Raw genomic sequence first — 18,964 nt, 5'->3', positions numbered from 1 at the left:
TTTGACAATATATGCCAGTGATGATGAACCTTATTCTGGAGACACAAGAGTTTACAGATGCTGGAGGAGCTCAGTAGTTTGGGCAACATCTTTGGGGGAGGGGGAAAAGGAACGTCCTGCTGTAGGGATTCAATCTGAAATGTCGACATTTCCTTCCCCCCACCAGAAGCTGCTCAGCCTGCTGAGTTCCTTCAGTGGGTTGTGTGTTGAAGCAGGTGGGATAACCTGAGACAAATACCCAAATCCAGATTTCCCAAGCAGCCACTATATTCCATGTTCAGCATGGAAAAGGGTTGTCAATGGATTCAAGGAAAGAGTAAAGAAAGTTTTGGAAGCCACCGTCGTGTCTTTTAGAGTCATAGAGCACTGCAGCACGGAAACAGAAACACAGGAGATTCTACAATGCTGGAAATCCAGAGCAAAACACACAAAAAGCTGGAGGAACTCAGCAAGTCAGGCAGCATCTGTGGAAGTGAATTAACTGTCAACGTTTCAGGCCAAAATCCTTCCTCAAGACTGGAAAGGAAGATGGAAGTTGCTGAAGTATTCCCTTGACCCTTCTAGTTCATGCCAGGCTATTATTCTGCCTTGTCCCATCGACCCACACCTGGACCACAGCCCTCCATATTCCTTCCTTCTGAGCACCTATCCAAACTGCTCTTAAGTGTTGCAATTGAACTTGTATCCAAGGAATTATGGATCTGTGTTCCCAGATCCCTCTGTAGTACCGCACTCCTTAGTGCCCTACCATTCACTGTGTGAGTCCTGCTCTGCTTTGTTGTCCCAAAGTGCTACACCTCACACTTGTCTGTGTTAAATTCCATCTGCTATTTTTCAGCCCATTTTGGAGACATTTCCACTGACTGCTGGGAATCTCTAGCCCAATACTACTTAGAGTGGAGGAAGAACATTCGAGGCCATAGGCAGTGAAAGCAATGAAATGACATCATCTGCTTCCCCAGTCAGGCCCTTAACGCAATTGCAGGCCCCCACCTCTGCCCCAGGACCCTAATGAGTGCTACCGCTCCTCTTCCAACACGACTCTTCACCCACCTCTGGTCCTTCATTCCACTCCTCATCCTCCTCTCACTCCACCAAACCCTAAGATCAGATGAAAGGCCTCCACCAGAAATGTTGACTGTCCGTTTCCATCCTTAGACACTGCTCAACCCACTGAGTTCCTCCAGCGCCTCCCGTATCACTCCAGGTTCCACTGTCTGCAGGTCTCTCGAGGATCCAGAAGATTCAAGGCCATGATGGTTCTGGAAGCCTCCCTGAGAAAATGGGCCCTCCCCAGTGATTTCTGGGAATCTCCGGCTGCTAACCACTCAAGTGCCAGAGGAACATTTGGGATGGTTCTGAAAACACTGACCACTACATCAGGAGCATAAAACAGAGTGTCTAAGCAGAGGAGGCAGCACATTATTTCACAATCAGAATCAGTTAATTATCAGTCAGAAACAGCGTTAATGTCACTGACATATGTTGTGAAATTTGTGTTGTTTGGCAGCAGCAGTACAGTGCAGAACATAAAAAGCTAGAAATGACAGAAACAAATATACAAGAGAATTAAAATTCTTCCAATTATTTTATCTATTATAGAGAAAATTAAAAAATCTGAGGTGCAGAGAGATTTGGGAGTCCTTCTGCATTCCCTAAAGTTTAACTTGCAGGTTGAGTCCGTGGTGAGGAAGGTGAATGCAATGTTAGTCTTTATTTTGACAGGACTAGAATATAAAACCAAGGATGTAATGCTTTATAAGGCATTGGTGAGGCCTCACTTGGAGTATTGTGAGCAGTTTTAGGCCCCATATCTAAGAGAGGATGTACTAACATCGGAGAGGGTTTGAAGGAGGTTCGCAAAAATGATTCCGAGATTGAAAGGCTTATCCTATGAAGAGCATTTGATGGCCCTAAGCTTGTACTCACTGGAATTTAGAAGAATGGTGTGGGATCTCATTGAAACCTATCGAATGTTGAAAGGCCTATAAAGAGTGGATGTGGAGAGGATGTTTCCTATAGTGAGGGAGTCTGAGACTAAAGGGCACAACCTCAGAATGGAGGGATATCCATCTAGAATGTAGATGGTGGTGAATGGTTGAGGAAAAACTTTTTCACCCAGAGAGTGGTGGATATATGGAATGCTCTGCCCCAGAAGGCTGTGGAGGCCAAGTCTCTGGATGCTTTCAAGAAAGAGATGGATAGAGCTCTTAAAGATAGCGGAATCAAAGGTTATGGGGATAAGGCAGGAACTGGATACTGATTGTGGATGATCAGCCATGATCACAGTGAATGGTGGTGCTGGCTCGAAGGGCCGAATGGCCTACTCCTGCACCTATTGTCTATTGTCTATTGTCTATTGAATGTGTGGAATCTGTTGCCAAAGGCAGCTGTGGAGGTCAGGTCATTAAGAGTATTTAAAGCAAAGGTTGATAGATTCTTGATAAGTAAGTTAGGGTGTGAAAGGTTATTGAGAGAAGGCAGGAGAATAAGGTTGAGAGAGAAATGGATCAGCCAAGATCAAATGACAGAGCAGACTCGATGGGCCAAATGGCCTAATTCTGCTTCAATGTCTTATGCTTTAGACAAGTAGTGCAAAAAGAGAGCAAAAATAGTAAGATACTGTTCATGGGTTCATTGTCCGTTCAGACATCTAATGGCAGAGGGGAAGAAGCTGTTCCTGAATCATTGTGTGTGTGTCTTTGGCCTCCTGTACGTCCTTCCTGATGGTAGCAATAGAAGAAGGCATGTTCTGGTTGATGGTGGTCCCTAATGATGGATGCTGCCCTTCTGAGGCATCACCTTTTGAAAATATCCTCGATGCGAGGGAGGCTAGTGATGATGAAGCTGACTGAGTTTACAACTCTCTGCAGCTTTTACCAATCCTGTGCAGTGGCCCCTCCGTACCAGATAGTGATGTAACCAGTTCGAATGCCTACTACGGTAGAAATCTGTGGAAATTTGCTAGAGTCCTTAGTGACATACCAAATTTCCACAAGCTCCAAATGAAATATAGCTGCTGTTGTGCCTTCTTCGTAATTACATCAATATGTTGTTCAGAGATGTTGACACCCAGGAACTTGAAACTGCTCGATTCCTGGTTGAGGACTTGTGTGTGTTCCCTTGACTTCCCCTTCCTGAACTTGACAGCCAAGTCAAGGTACTGACGCTGAGTGTAAAATTGACATATGTCATGAAATTTGTTGACCTATGGCAGCAGTACAATGCAAGACTTAAAAAAAAACATATAAATTACTTTAAAAATAAATATTGTAGAAGAGGAATAGCAAAGTAGTGTTCATGGATTTGGAGATCTGATGGCAGAAGAGGAGAAGTTGATTCTAGGACATTGTGTGGGTCTGCAGCTTCCTGTACCTATTTCCTAATGGTAATAATGAGAAACGGGTATGTTCCAGATGGTGATGGTCCAGAATGATGAATGCCCCCTTCTTTTGCGCATTGGCTTTTGAAGGTATCCTTGTTGGTGGGGAGCGTTAAGGTCAGAAGACATAGGAGCAGAATTAGGCCATTCAGCCCATCAGGTTTATTCTGCTATTTGATTATAGCTGATTGATTTCTCTTGCCTTCTCCCTGTAACCTTTAATATCTTCACTAGGACAGTGAGCTGTTTACTGTTCATCTGTGCTGCGCACTACATGCATTTTGAAATATATTTTATTAACTTACTTGTGGTAATATTTTGTTTTATGTGCTGTGTGGTGTATGTTTTGTGGGCGGACTATGGCCTGGAGGAACATTGTTTCATTTGGTTGTATATACAGTCAGATGGTCATAAACTTCAACTTGAACTGAAATCCAGATCCTATCAACCTCCACCTTAAACATACCCAATGATGTGGCCTCCATAGCTGTCTGTGGCAATGAATTCCACCGATTTGCCATCCTCCGTCTAAAGAATTTGCACCTCATCTCGTTCTAAAGGAACGTCCTTGTATTCTGAGGCTGTGCCTATTGGCCCTAGTCTCTCCCACTATTGGAAATATAATCCCCATGTCCACTCCATCGAGGCCTTTAAATATTTAATAGGTTTCAATGAGACCCCCCCCTTAATTGTCTCATCAATGTAGAGGATAGGTAATAAATGCTAGCATTTCTAATGACATTCACATCCAGAGAATAAGTATAAGAAAGAACCATTGGGCTCAGAGCCATCAACAACATCTTCACCGCAGATGCCTACAGCAACGTCTCATCGGCGGAAATGCTTCTGGGAAGCTCCTGGCCACAGAGCCTTGCATTGACTTTGGCTTTAATTTGCTTGAGTCACCAAGCAGTGAAGTCATTTGGTAATGAGAGGCTGATGTGCTCATTCTGGTTATTTGTAGTAGGTAGAGCATTCCTGACGGAGTTTCGAAGAGTCTGAACTTGCCTCTTACGTGACAAACTGCTTTTAGGCAAGTCCCTTCACAAAATACATTTCAAAAGGTTTCCAGTGGATATCTGCTTGTAAATGAAAAGTTATTACATAACTCACTGTGATTATATAGTAATTTCCAATGTTCAGGGTGCATGAAATGTTAAGCTCTTAATGATAAATGTTTCCTGCTAACTTGTTGAGGAAATATGTTAGTCATAATTTTTCCATAACTCGAGATATCTTCTTAGATTTGAAAGGTTATTATTTCAGGGTTGCGTAGCAGGGGAAGGTAGGTAGGGTTGAAGTACAAAGCATGGCAGCACCTCTACTTCTTAGGAACTTGCGAAGGTTCAGCATGACATCTAAAGCTTCTATAGATTTGTAGTGGAAACTATAAATTGTCTCAAAACGTGTGCCCGAGATGTGGCGAATACATTAACTGGCTGCATCACAACCTGGTATGGAAACACCAATGCCCTTGAATGGAAAGTTCTACAAAGAGTAGTGGATATGGCCCATTCCATCAGGGTAAAGTCACTCCCAACCATTGAGCACGTCTACACGAGCGTTGTCATGGCAAAGCTGCGTCCATCATCAAGGAACCCCACTGCCCAGGTTATGCTCTCTTCTCGCTGCTGCTATCAGGAAGAAGGTACAGGAGCTTCAGGACTCACACCCACCAGATTCAGTAACAATTATTGCCCCTCATCCATTAGGCTCTTGAACCAAAGAGGATAACTTCACTCATTTTCACTTGCCCTATCATCAACTGCTCTCTGAACCTATGGATTCACTTTTGAGGACTCTTCATTTCATGTTCTTGATATTTATTGCTTCTTTCTTTCTTTCTTTCTTTCTTTCCTTCCTTCTCTCTTTCCTCCTCTCTTTCTTTCTTTCTTTCTGTATTTGCCCAGTTTGCACACTGGTTGAATGCCCATGTTGGTGTAGTCTTTCATTGATTATATTACGGTAATTATTTACAAGAAAATGAATTTCAGTGTTGAATATGATGACATATATATACTTTGATCATAAATTGACATAGATATACTTTGATCATAAACTTTGATCAGAACTTTTACTTTGAATTTGAACATCGGTACAAACACATCAATTTAAAATTACTTGTAGGAAAGCTACTGTAATGGGCTACAAGTATTTCTTGAGAGATTTGTGAATCAGAATCTGATGGGGTTTTTTTGCAGCTGCATTACGGTGCAATACATAAATAAGAACTATAAATTACAATAATTAATATATTTTAACATTTGAACTAAGTAAGTAGTGCAAAAGGCAAGCAAAAATAGTGAGGTAGTATTCATGGGTCGGTTCATTGTCCATTCGGAAATCTGATGGCAGAGGGGAAGAAGCTGTCACCAAAACATTAAGTGTGTGTCTTCAGGCTCCTGCATCTCCTCCTTGATGGTAGTAATGAGAAGGGAGCATGTCCTGGATGAGTGTGGTGGTTTTGGAGTGAATTGGGGTCCTTTATATATCTGAGAGGGCAGATGGAGCTTGTTTCAACGTCTTATCTGAACACCAGCACAGAGATTTATATAGAGATCTTTTGAGGTCTGCTGGGTATAATCTAAAATCTTTGGGCCAACCAACCCCATCCCAAAGCCCATGTACTTCTTCCTACCTGACCCGGAGACATTCGTAGAGAAGAGGACACTTAATGTACTGCACATACATTGATGTTGATCAGGGACAGCGGACACACAGGGTGATAGTAAGTAGGTTACGACCTGGAGATGGTATTGAGCTGGATGGAAAGGCATGGCTCAACCCAAGGTACTTAGCAAAATACACATCTAACCTGACCCATGTAGTAGGGCTCTTCCGACTTAGCTAAGGTTGGGTCCGTGCATGAGAGATGGGGCAGCCAGGCTTGAGCTCAAACTGTGGTATTCTGAAGATCTATCCTGGGCTTGAAAGATCAAAGCAATTACAAAGAAGGCATAGCAATGGCTATACTTCATTGGGAGTCTGAGGAAGTTTAGTATGCCACCAAAGACCGGAGCAAATTTCTACAGATGCACCATGGGGAGCATTGTGAGTGGTTGCATCATCATCTGACATGGAGACACCAATGTGTAGGATGAAAAAAAAAAGCAGCAGAGGGTTGTAAACATGGCCAACTCCATTATGGGCACCAGCCTCTCCAGCACTGAGGATATCTTCAACAGGTCATGCCTGAACAAGGTGGCTCCCATCACTAAGGACTCCCGCTATCCCGGACAGGCCCTCTTCTCATTGCTACCATCAGGGAGGAGGTGCTGGAGCCTGGACGCACAATGTTTTTGGAACAGCTTCTTCCCCTCTGCCATTAGATTTCTGAATGGTGCAGGGACCCACGATCATTACCTCATTTGTTGCTCTCTTTTTATACTACGTATTTCTTTATATTTCTTAGAACTTAGAACAGTTCACCATTCAGTCCACAATGTTGTGCTGAACCAGCTGATCAGCAAATCAAGAACACCCAAACACCAATCCCTCCTGCCAACTCATGTCCAGATCCCTCCATCCACATGTCTATCTACATTTCTTTTAAATGCCTCTCATGTATTTGCCTCTACCACCATACCTGGCAGCACATTTCAGGCATCCACCGCTCTCTGAGTTAAAAACTTACCCCTCACATCCCCTTCAAACCTACCCCCTCTCACCTCAATGCATGCTCTTTGGTATTAGACATTTCAACACTGGGAAACATATTCCCTGTCTACTGTATCTATGTCTCTCATAATCTTATGAATTTCGATCAGATCTCCCCTCAGCCCCTGCCACTCCAGAGGAAACAAGCCAAGTTTCTCCAGCCTCTCATAATAACACATGACCTCTAAACCAGGCAGCATCCTGGTAAACCATTTCTACACCCTTTCCAAAGCCTCAACATCCTTCCTATAGTGGGGCAACCAGAACCATATACAATACTCCAGATGTGGCCTAACCAGAATTTTATTAAGTTGCAACATAACCTCTTAACTTTTGAATTCAAGGCCTTGACTGAAAAATGCAAGGGTAAGCCTTCTTATCCACTTTATCGACCTGTGGAGCCACTTTCAAGGAACTATGAACTTGAATGCCAAGATCTCTCTGCTCAGCAACACTGTTAAGGATCTTGCCCTTAACAGTTTGCAGTATCTTTGCATTTGCCCTAGCAAAGTGCAACACCTCACATTTATCTAGGTTAAACTCCATCTGCCATTTCTCTGTCAGTATCTGCAACTGATCTACAATATATCACGTTGTTTTCTTTGCCAGTCTTCTACAGTATTCACAACTCCACCAACCTTGGTATCACCCACAAACTTCCTAACCCACTCAGTTACATTTTCATCCAGGTCATTTATATACTGTACATCACAAACAGCAGAGGTCCCAGCACAGTCCTTGCAGAACACCACTAATTACAGACCTCTGGCTCAAAAAAGCTCTTTCAGCAATTACCCTCTGTCTTCAGTGGGTAAGCCAGTTCTGAATCCAAACAGCCTATTCTTCTGGATTAGTTTCCCATGAGGAACTCTGACAAACACTTTATCAAAATCCATATAGGCAACATCTACTGTCCTACCCTCATCAATCTCTCTCGTCACCTTGTCAAAAAACTCAATCAAGTTGGTGAGACATAGCCTGCCAGTCACAAAGCCATGCTGCCTTTCCCTAATTAGGCCATATGCTCATATATCCAATCCCTAAGATTTTTTTCAGCAATTTCCCTACAACTGAGTTGAGATTCACCGGTCTATAATTCCCAGGACTTTCTCTTGTTCCTTTCTTAAATAGAAATACAAGATTAGTTACTCGTCAGTCCTCTGGCGCCTTGTCTGTGTCTAGAGAGGACATGAAGGTACTGGTCAAGGCCCCAACTCTTCGTCTCTTGCCTCTTTCAATAACCCAGGGTAAATCCCATTTGACTCTGGAGACTTACCCACCTTAATACTCATTAGGAGCCCAGTACTTCTGCCCCCCCGCCCCGACCTCTAAACACCCTAACATATTTATACACTAGTACTGATCTCCTGTTCCTCCATATCCTTTTTCTTGGTAAATACTGAAGCAAGGTACTGATTAAGTACCTTGCTCACAACTTCTGCATCCAAGCAAATCCCTCCTTTATCCTTGAGAGGTCATACCTTCTCCCTAGTTATCCTTTAACTCGATGTATGTATCGAGTGTCTTGGGATTCACCTTAATCCTACTTGCCAAGGGCTTTTCATGGCCACTCCTGGCTTTCCTAATTCCCTTCTTTAGTTCTTTTCTGGCTTCTTTATACTCCACATGTGTATCATCCGATCCTGACTTTGGAAACTTTACATACTTTCCTTTTCCTTCTTGACTAAATTCATTACCTCTCTGGACGTCCAAGGCTCTCTTATCATCCCATCCTTGTCCTACCTTCTAACAGGAACTTACCTTTCCAATATTCTGTGCAATTGATCTTTAAGCACCCTCCACATGTCTGATGTGGACTTGCCAGAGAAAAGATGTTTTAATGCTTCTTAGTTCCTGCCTAATGCCTTTGTAATTTGCCCTAATCCAATTTAAAACTCTCCCGCAAGAACCGTATCTATCCTTATCTATAGCTATCCTGAAAGTTAAGGAGTTGTGTTCACTGTTCCCTAACTGCTCGCCCACTGAAAGGTTAGACACATGGCCAGGCTCATTCCCCAACACCAGATCCAGTACAGCCCTCCTCTTGTTAGACCATCCACATATTGATTTAAGAAACCTCCTGGATGCACTTAACAAATTCTGCTCCATCTAAACCCCTTGCACTAAGAAGGTCCCAGTTTATGTTAGGGAAGTTGAGATCCCCCGTGACAACAACCATATTATTTTTACACATTTCCTCAATCTGATTACATATCTGTTCCTCAAGGTCCTGGTGGCCCTGTAGTAAAATCCCATCGGAGTGGTTGCACCCTTCCTATTCCTGAATTCTACCCAAATAGACCCAGTGTCTGACCCCTCCACCATATCTCCCCTGAGTGCAGCAGTGATATCGTCCCCGATTAGTAGTGCAACTCCCCCAGCCCCCCCCAACCTTTTACCTCCTTCTCTATTTTTTCTAAAACTTCAAAAACTTGCTACATTAACCACACATTCCTGCCCCTCTCTCAACCAAGTAATGGCCACACCATTGTAATTCCAGTTACTTATTGTAATTACATCAATATTGTATGTGTTGCACTGTACTGCTGCCACAAAACAAGTTTTCATGACATATATCCGTGACAATAAACCTCATTCTGAAACAGAGATGAAGTTTCTAGCTTACGCAAGTCTCGACCTGAAACACCAATAATTCCTCTACCCCACACAGATGCTGTTCAGCTTCTTGACTCCTTCTAGCAGTTTGATTATTGCGAAAGCTTTCCACGAACTGTGCCACGACAGACAATGCAAATGAATAGATGCTTATTTCGAAGAACAGAGGCCAAGGCGTGGATGGAGCACACCCTGTACCGTGAGACTTGATGCCTTAGGAATTGCAGCCAACCCCTGACAAAGTCCGTTCCTGCTTTATTTCTGATTTTCCGATTAACGCACTGTTGGCGTGGGGTGGATCTGGATCTAGTACTAGTAACACTTGGACCTGGATCTAGTGCCAGTAACGTTACACTGCCTTACAACCAACAGGCCCATCTTACTAACCACAGTCAGTTAGTCAGTAAGCTCATCAGCCCTGCGTTGGTATAGGAGGCTGAGAGCAGATCGCCAGAGACATCTGTCCTGGGCTATTCTTTCAAGTTTTCCCCAGCTGTAGCCTATCTTTGAAGATCTTACCTCTCCCAGGGATGAGGTGTTTGAAGCTCTTGTTGGTGTTTCTTTAGCTTTGGGTTTTTATGAGATAGGGTTGTGAGCCCCACGCCACCGTTCCTCCTTTCAGAGCCGTCCATGGTGGAGTTACCGTTAGCCACAGCCACCACTCCCTCTTGCCCACACTGCACCAGAACACGTGGATTCTGGATCAGCCTCTGCGGCCACCTGAGGACCCACCTACTGACAACTCCTTGGGAGAACATCATACACGACTGAAGTGGTTGCACTGTTACTATCCTGTCTTATATTAACATGCACTTTGCACATGTCAACCCGTCAATCTTCGGGTCTCGTCCCTCAGGGACTTTTTTTTAATAGGTTCAGCACGGTAACAAGCCCTTCATCCCAACGAGCCTGTACCGCCCAAATACACCTGAGTGACCAATTAACTTACTAATATGTACTTGTCTGGAATGGGGAAACCCACGTAGTCACAGGGAGAACGTACGAACTCTTTACAGACAGTGGCAGGGTTAGAACCTAGGTCACCAGCACTATAAGCACTACCTACTATGCTATCATAGCAAAATAATACTAGTGCTAATATTGTTTTGTGACTGTATGCACTGGATTGTTACTGTGTGTGACTATATGTACTGTGTTTTGCACCTTGGCCCCAGAGGAACAATGTATGGTTGAATGGCATTAAACTTGAACTTAAATTCCATTGTTAAACTGCGCTAGTATTGAGTGAAATAAAATCTGTCTGTAGCGTAGAGTTCCAGCTAGCCAGGTTCAGTCCTGACCTGTGCACGTTGAGCTTGTGTGTTCTTCACGTTGACCACTTAAGCTTCCTCTGCATGCTTCAGTTTCCACCCATATTCCAAAGATGAGATCGATCGGCTACTGTAAATTGCTTCTAGTGCTTAGGCGAGTTGGTAGAATCCAGGGAATGTTGATGGGAATGTGACAGAATGAGCGTAAATCAGTACTAGATGGTCAGCATTGTCTTGATGGACTGAAGGGCCTATCTTCATGCTGTATGGCACTTGACTTTGAAAGCACATAGTACCACAGGGTTTGAGTTCACACTCTTCACCAGTCTCGTTAACTGGCTACCGTCTTGAACAATAACAAAATAAAATATGCATTGAATGGTTCCCTGGTCTGATCAGATCACAATTTAACTCATTATGTCCATCTGCACTGCGCTTTCTCTGCAGCTGTTACACTATACTTGGCATACTGTTATTGTTTTATCTTGTGCTACCTTATTGCACTGTGTAATGATTCAATCTGTGCACAAGACATGCTTTTCAAGTATCTCAGTATGCACTCAGCGGCCCCTTAATAAGGAACCTCCTGTACTTAGTGAAGTAGCCACTAGGTGTATGTTTGTGGTCTTCTGCTGCTGTAGCCCATCCACGTCAAGGTTTGATGTGTTGTGCATTCAGAGATGCTTTTCTGCACGCCACATGTGGTTATTTGAGTTACTGTGCCTTCCTGTAAGCTTGAACCAGTCTGGCCATTCTCCTCTGATCTCTCCCATTAACAAGGTGCTTTTGCCCAGAGAACTGCTGCTATTTGGATGTTTTTTCTTTGTTTTTTTTTTGCACCATTCCCTGTAAACTCTAGAGATTGTTGTGCATGAAAATCCCGGGAGATCAGCTGTTTCTGAAATACTCAAACCACCCTTTCTAACACCAACAGTCATTCCATGGTCAAAGTCACTTAGATCACATTTCTTCTCCATTCTGATGTTAGGTCTGAACAACAACTGAACCTCTTGACCATGTCTGCATGCTTTTATACATTGAGTTGCTGCCACATGATTGGCTGATTAGATATTTGTATTAACAAGCAGGTGTACCTAATAAAGTGACCACTGAGTGTATGTAACAATCATAAACCAGTTCCAATTCCATACAGTGATACTATTTCCAATATCCTTCATCCACAGATTCGGTTGCGTGCGTTGACCCAGAAGAATGTTTAAAAGTGTGTGGGACAGAAGTGGGCTGCTCTAACATTGCTTTCCCGAAGCTCGTGATTGAACTGATGCCCGATGGTAATCTCTCACTCTTTCTTTCATGTGGAGCTTATCTGCTTTAAGAAGCTGATGATTACAAGTGAACAAGCTAGCACAAGTGGGAAGTAGCCAAACATTTACCAAGCATGCCAAGAGTTCCTATTGCAGACTGTATAACTTTTATTCATCATTTGAAAACTGTTGAACAATAGAAGGAAATTAAAGAATGCTTTCCACTTTCTTAATTCTTTTTGTTAAAATGAAATGCGTATGAGAGTGGAATAACCCCAGATAGTCTATATGAAAAAAACATATTAATTAAAACTTTCATTGAAAGAATTATGTTTTGTAATTACTTGGAGTACCAGTCCAGTTCTGGTCACCTCACTATAGGAAGGATGTGGAAGCATTGGAAAAGGTACAGAGGAGATTTACCAGGATGCTGCCTGGTTTGGAGAGCATGCATTATGATCAGAGATTAAGGGAGCTAGGGCTTTACTCTTTGGAGAGAAGGAGGATGAGAGGAGACATGATAGAGGTATACAAGATATTAAGAGGAATAGATAGAGTGGATAGCCAGCACCTCTTCCACAGGGCACCACTGCTCAATACAAGGGGACATGGCTTTAAGGTAAGGGGTGGGAAGTTCAAGAGGGATATTAGAGGAAGGTTTTTTACTCAGGAAGTGGTTGACGCATGGAATGCACTGCCTGAGTCAGTGTTGGAGGCAGATACACTACTGAAATTTAAGAAACTACTAGACAGGTATATGGAGGAATTTAAGGTGAGGGGGTTATATGGGAGGCAGGGTTTGAGGGTCGGCACAACAATGTGGGCCGAAGGGCCTGTACTGTGCTGTACTATTTTATATATATATATATGTAACAAAAACAAATTACATTTATACCATGGCACAGATACCAGGGAAAAGCTACATTGCACAGCACATCTGAACCCATTCAGCTGCTAATGGTAAACTGGTATATTTGTTTATTTATTTTTTTAATTGAGATACAGCTCGGAATAGGCCTTGCTAGCCCTTTCAGCCGTGTCACCCAGCAACCCCAGTGTAACCCTAGCCTAATCATGGGGCAATTTACAATGACCAATTAACCTACTCTCCAGTACGTCTTTGGACTGTGGGAGGAAACCGGAGCACTTGGAGGAAACATACACAGTCATGGGGAGAACATGCAAACTCCTTACAGGCAGAGGTGGGAATTGAACCGGGGTCACTGGTACTGTAAAGCGTTGTGCTAACCACACTGTGCTGCCCTATTATTGTCACATCTACTCAGGTACAGTGAAAAAGTAATTGTTTTGCATGTTATCCATACAGATCATATCGTTACAGCAGTTCTTTGTGGTAGTAGAATGTAATGCAATGATAAGATGCAGAACATAGAACAGTACAGCACAATACAAGCCCTTTGGCCCATGATGCTGTGCCAACTTTTTAATCTACCGCAAGGTCAATATCACCCTTGCCTGCTACATAGCCCTCCGCTTTTTCTTTCATCCACATGCCTACCTAAGAGTCTGGGTAGCGGGATGGAAGTACATCTCTACCAAAGGAGGTGAAAGGTACTCCTTCCTTCAGCTAGCCAGCAGGTCACCCTTGGCACTTGCTTAGCCCCCTAATCAGGGTCACCTAAAGTCATGGGAGTGGCTGATGCTCACAAGTCCTGGTTATGCGACCACTGCCGCCAGGCAGCCAACCTCTGAAGAGTATTGATAATGGCAGGGGTCACCCCATTTGTAAAGACTCTGGCCAGAAGAAGGCAATGGAAACCACTTACAATTATGGTCAAGAACATGATCACCTGCCTCATACAACATGGCACATAATGATGATGATGATGATGATGATTTAAGAATCTCTTCAATGTCCGTAATGTATCTACCCCTACCTCCACCCTGGGAGTGCTTTTGAAGCATCCACTACTCTGTGTAGAAAACCAACTTCTGACATCTCTCCATATATTTTTCTTGAATCACCTTAAAATTATGTCCCCTCGTATTAGCCCTGGGAAATTTCTCTGACTGTTCACTCAATCTATGCCTTTTACACTTCTACACTTTTATATCTTTTACACTTCTATCAAGTCATCTCACATTCTCTTTTGTTCCAAGGAGAAAAGCCTTAGCTTACTTAACCTGGTGTCTCAGTTTCAGAAAATGACAAAAAAAGAAAGGTAGACAATTGGGTGCAAGGTCACAATGAAGTAGATTGTAAACAATTTTTACATTGATCTTTCCTCTTTTAGGATTTTTTGGTTAACTGCCGTAATAATTTCTCAGGTAGATTTCATTTTTTGTCTTTTGGTAACACTGCTGTGAAATGCATTGGCTTTAACTGTTGTTGCTCTTTGAAGGCTTACGAGGACTGATGATTGCAGTTGTAATGGCCGCTCTCATGTCATCCTTGACGTCAATTTTCAACAGCAGCAGCACTCTGTTCACCATGGACATCTGGAGAAAGATCCGGAAGGATGCCAATGAACGGGAATTACTCCTGGTTGGAAGGTAGGGTTGATCCAAACGTGCCTCACCTGGCATTGACTTTGAAATATATTCTGGCCAAGTATATTATAGTAATGCTAGAAAAGTAGACCAGAATCAGATTTACTATCATATATCATGAAATTTATTAACTGTGCGGCAGCGGTACAACGCAATACATGATAAATATAGAAAAAAACTGAATTACAGTAAGATATATATGTATATAAAATACTTAAATTAAAATAAATAGTGCAAAAACAGAATTTTTAAAAGAAGTAGTGAGGTAATATTCATGGGTTCAATGTCCATTTAGAAATCGGATGGTAGAGAGGAAGAAGCTGTTCCTGATTCGTTGAGTGTGTGTGCCTTCAGGCTTCTGTACCTCCTTCCTGATGGTAACAATGAGAAGAGGGCATGTCCTGGGTGGTGGTGGGGGGGGGGGGGTCCTTAATGATGGATGCCGCCTTTCTGAGGCACTGCTTCTTGAAGATGTCCTGGATACTATGGAGGCCAGTGCCCATGATGGAGCTGACTAATTTTACCAAACTCTGCAGTTTACTTCAATCCTGTGCAGTAGGCTCCCCCCACCCTATCAGACGGTGGTGCAACCAGTCAGAATATTCTCCACGGTACATCTGTAGAAATTCACTAGTGTTTTAGGTGATAAACCAAACCTCCTCTAACTCCTAATGAAATATAGCAGCCATCTTGCCTTCTTTATGGCTGCATTAATATGTTGCACCCGGGTTGGGTCCTCAGAGCTGTTGAAATTGCTCACGCTCTACAATTCTGATCCCTCTATAAGGATTGCTTTGTTTTTCCTAATCTTACCCATTATGAGTTATGAGCAACGTAATTCAGTTTTGTATCACTTCTGCAAGTATCTCGTAGCTTGACGGTTATATGAACGTACAAGTACCATACAGAGAGCTGCGGAATTGAACCCGGGTTACAGGCGCTGTAAGAACATTACAATAACTTTTACATTACTGTACCAACCTAGAGACAAAGTGGTAAGGCCTCTATCTTAAAGAAAACTGATTTGAATGTCGAATCTGCCCTGAACTCTTTAGGTAAGTTCTCACCTCTGCTTTGTTCTTTCCCTCTAGGATTGTGACTGTGATATTGATTGCGGTCAGCCTGATCTGGATCCCCATACTACAGAGTGCCAATAGCGGCCAGCTCTTTGTCTACATTCAATCAGTCACCAGCTACTTAGCTCCTCCGGTCACTGCTGTCTTTCTGCTTGCCGTATTTTGGAAAAGAACAAATGAGCCCGTAAGTAATTTGAGCCTATGACACCAGCTGTCAACACCCTCAGATCTAAAATTCTCACCCTGTCCGCTCTGCTTTCTCCTTTTTCAAGCTGCTCTCTAGAAGCAAGTTCCTTGGTATATAAATGATGATTTAAAAAAAAATCTGCAGGTGCCAAAATTACAAAATAAAACAGAAAATGTTGGAAAATCTCAGCACGTCAGGCAGCTTCTGTGGAGAGAACACTTAATGTCTCAGATCGAAAAATTTAAAACAAAACTTACTTTTCTCTTTCCCAACTCTGACGAAGGTTCTTCAACCTGAAACATTAACTGGCTCTCTTTCCACAGATGCTGCCTGATATGCTGAAAATTTCCAGCAGTTTATGTTCTTTTATTTCTCTAACACCTCATTATCCACCTCAACACTAAATGATTCCACAACCTATGGACTCACTTCTATTGACTCTACAACTCATATTCTCAGTATTATTTATTTACTTGTTGATTTTTTTTGTATTTGCACAGTTTGCCTTCTTTTGCACATTGGTTGTTTGTTAGTTTTTGTGTATAGTATTTCATTGATTCTGTTGTATAGAGAAAAACAGGCCCTTCAGCCCATCTAGTCTGTGCGAACCATTTTGAACTGCCTACTCCCATCAACCCACACTGGGACCAAATTTCTCTTAAACATTAAAATTGAGCTTGCATACACCACTTGAGCTGGCAGCTCATTCCACATTCTCACGACCTTCTGAGTGAAGAAGTTTTCCCTCAAGTTCCCCTTAAACTTTTCACCTTTCACCCTTAACCCATGACCTCTAGTTGTTGTTCCACCAAATATCTTTGCTCTACTGTGAAAGCCTGCAAGAAAATGAATATCAAGGTAGTATATGATGCCGTATAGTATACTTTGACAATAAATTTACTTTAAACTTTGATCTTTGAAATATTTTAGCCATGTACTCTAATGGTTCCTCATGTCTGTGAAGTACCTTTGGTGCGGGACTGCTGATGTGGAGTGGTTAGCCTGATATGAATCCAATATCGTTGCTTCGTCACCATGAAGTGGAAGCAAATATCCTTAGCAGCATCTTTTCTTTCTTTTATCCCCCTCAGCTCATCAACTTGATAATCCAAGCACAGAGGGAGACAATTTCGACCTTTGTTGTCGCTGTCAGTGAGTTAGTATCCCAGCCAGATCGTGTAACCCAGGCTGGCACTCTACTCCTGGGCTGTCAAAGTTCAAAGTTCAAAGTAAACTTATTATCAAAGTACGTACATGTCAACATATAACTACCCCGAGATGCATTTTCTTGCAGGCATTCACAATATGACATAGAAATACAATAGAATCAATGAAAATAACCATTGTGCAAAAGAAGTGATTTTAGCCCAATCCATGGAGACACAAAAGACTCCTTGAGATTGTTCCAAAGAATAGTAGGGAAATTCTGGACATATTTAATCCTAGACAGAAAATCATTTAAAAATGTTATCTGACCATTATCTTATTGGATTTTCTGCAGCTGGATTACATAGTTAAATCTGTGGAGTATAATTGAATTCCTTACTCGGACTCTGAAGGTAGAGTCACAATTGAGACCCAGCTAATGCTTTTCCTTCTGGCTTGTGTCTGAATGATTGAATTGATTCATTTTCCAACTATCATGTCAGTCGGGAAAACAGTTCATTACCCACCACAAGGTCCATTACCCATCCATTGACTGGTTGCATCATGGTCTCACACAGCAAACTTGAATTCTTAGAGTCTGCAGGGAGCAGTGACCTCGGCTCAATACATCACTGTCACGTCCCTCCACCCCATGGGTCGTATCTACATGAGGCACTGCCTGAAGCCGGCAACACCCCATCATCAAAAATCCCCACCGTCCAGACCATGCCAATTTCTCACAGGCAGAAGGTATAGAAGCCTGAAGTCCCACACCACCAGGTTCAGGAACAGTTAACCATTCCGTTCTTGAAACAACCTGCACAACCCGAAGGGTCTTGACCCGAAGCGTCGACTGTACTTCTTCCTATAGATGCTGCCTGGCCTGCTGTGTTCCACCAGCATTTTGTGTGTGTTACTACAGTTTAATATAATGATGGCCACTTTGATCACTTTGCACTTTTTTAAAAATTCTGATTTTGTTAAATGTGTTCTTTCCCGTAAAAATAGCGACTATGTTTTTATTGTGAATACTGCACCTTTGTGCCAGCGATGCTGCTGCAGGTTTTTCATTGCACCTGTGCATTTACTGTGTGTACTTGTGCGTATGACTATCAACTCGACTTTGACTTTGAGTTGATAGCTTTGCACCCAGAAGGCCAACATGACTCGATCAGTACTAGTTGCTTGTTTGCAGGGTGCGTTCTGGGGACTGATGATCGGATTGGCAGTCGGACTGGTGAGGATGATTATGGAATTTGCGTACCCTCCGCCGCGGTGTGGGGTGTACGATCCAAGACCTTCCATCCTAAAGAGGGTTCATTACCTCCACTTTGCGATCATACTGTGTGCCCTGACCGCTCTCATTGTCATGGCCACCAGCCTGCTGACAGAGCCTCCCAATGAAGCCCAGGTATGTTCCAGCTGCTGCTTTTTAGAAATGCACCTCTCTCCTTAATGGCATAGGTGGGCGAGGAAGGAGGTGGAATGGGAAACATAGAGTGTTTTTATTCTCCCATTTCATCTATTAATCCTATATCTTCCCCATTATCTCACATCTCCACAGATGCCTCCTGACCTGCTGGGTGTTCCCAGGATTTTATGTCTTTTATTGGTGTTATGTTAACTTACTTGCATTCATTTGAAAGCTGAATCTTTCCAGATCATAAATAAGTGCTGTGACTAAATATTCTTGATCCTCAGAAGGCAGGCATTACTTGGTGGGCAATTTCACGAGAGAGGAGGCAGCCCGACATCTCCCTGGCAAAGACATCTCCTGAGAGACGGGCATGGGAAAGTAGAAAAGAGGGTAGGCTGATTTTAACCTTTCATTATTTTACAGATTGATGGAACTT

At 42.8% G+C, this 18,964-nt stretch overlaps 1 protein-coding gene across 1 annotated transcript in view; it reads left to right on the top strand.

The window, feature by feature from the left end:
• Positions 1–18,964, top strand: part of LOC140203157 (sodium/mannose cotransporter SLC5A10-like) — a 192,052-nt gene that overhangs the window by 170,488 nt on the left and 2,600 nt on the right. The window contains exons 10-14 of the mRNA XM_072269046.1: positions 12,111–12,218; positions 14,555–14,705; positions 15,794–15,962; positions 18,307–18,522; positions 18,813–18,918. Coding sequence (XP_072125147.1) covers positions 12,111–12,218; positions 14,555–14,705; positions 15,794–15,962; positions 18,307–18,522; positions 18,813–18,918 — 750 coding nt within the window. The remainder of the gene's footprint in view (positions 1–12,110; positions 12,219–14,554; positions 14,706–15,793; positions 15,963–18,306; positions 18,523–18,812; positions 18,919–18,964) is intronic.

Source organism: Mobula birostris, chromosome 9 (assembly GCF_030028105.1).
Source record: "Mobula birostris isolate sMobBir1 chromosome 9, sMobBir1.hap1, whole genome shotgun sequence".
Taxonomy (NCBI): domain Eukaryota; kingdom Metazoa; phylum Chordata; class Chondrichthyes; order Myliobatiformes; family Myliobatidae; genus Mobula; species Mobula birostris.
This window is presented reverse-complemented; position numbering and strand designations above follow the sequence as displayed.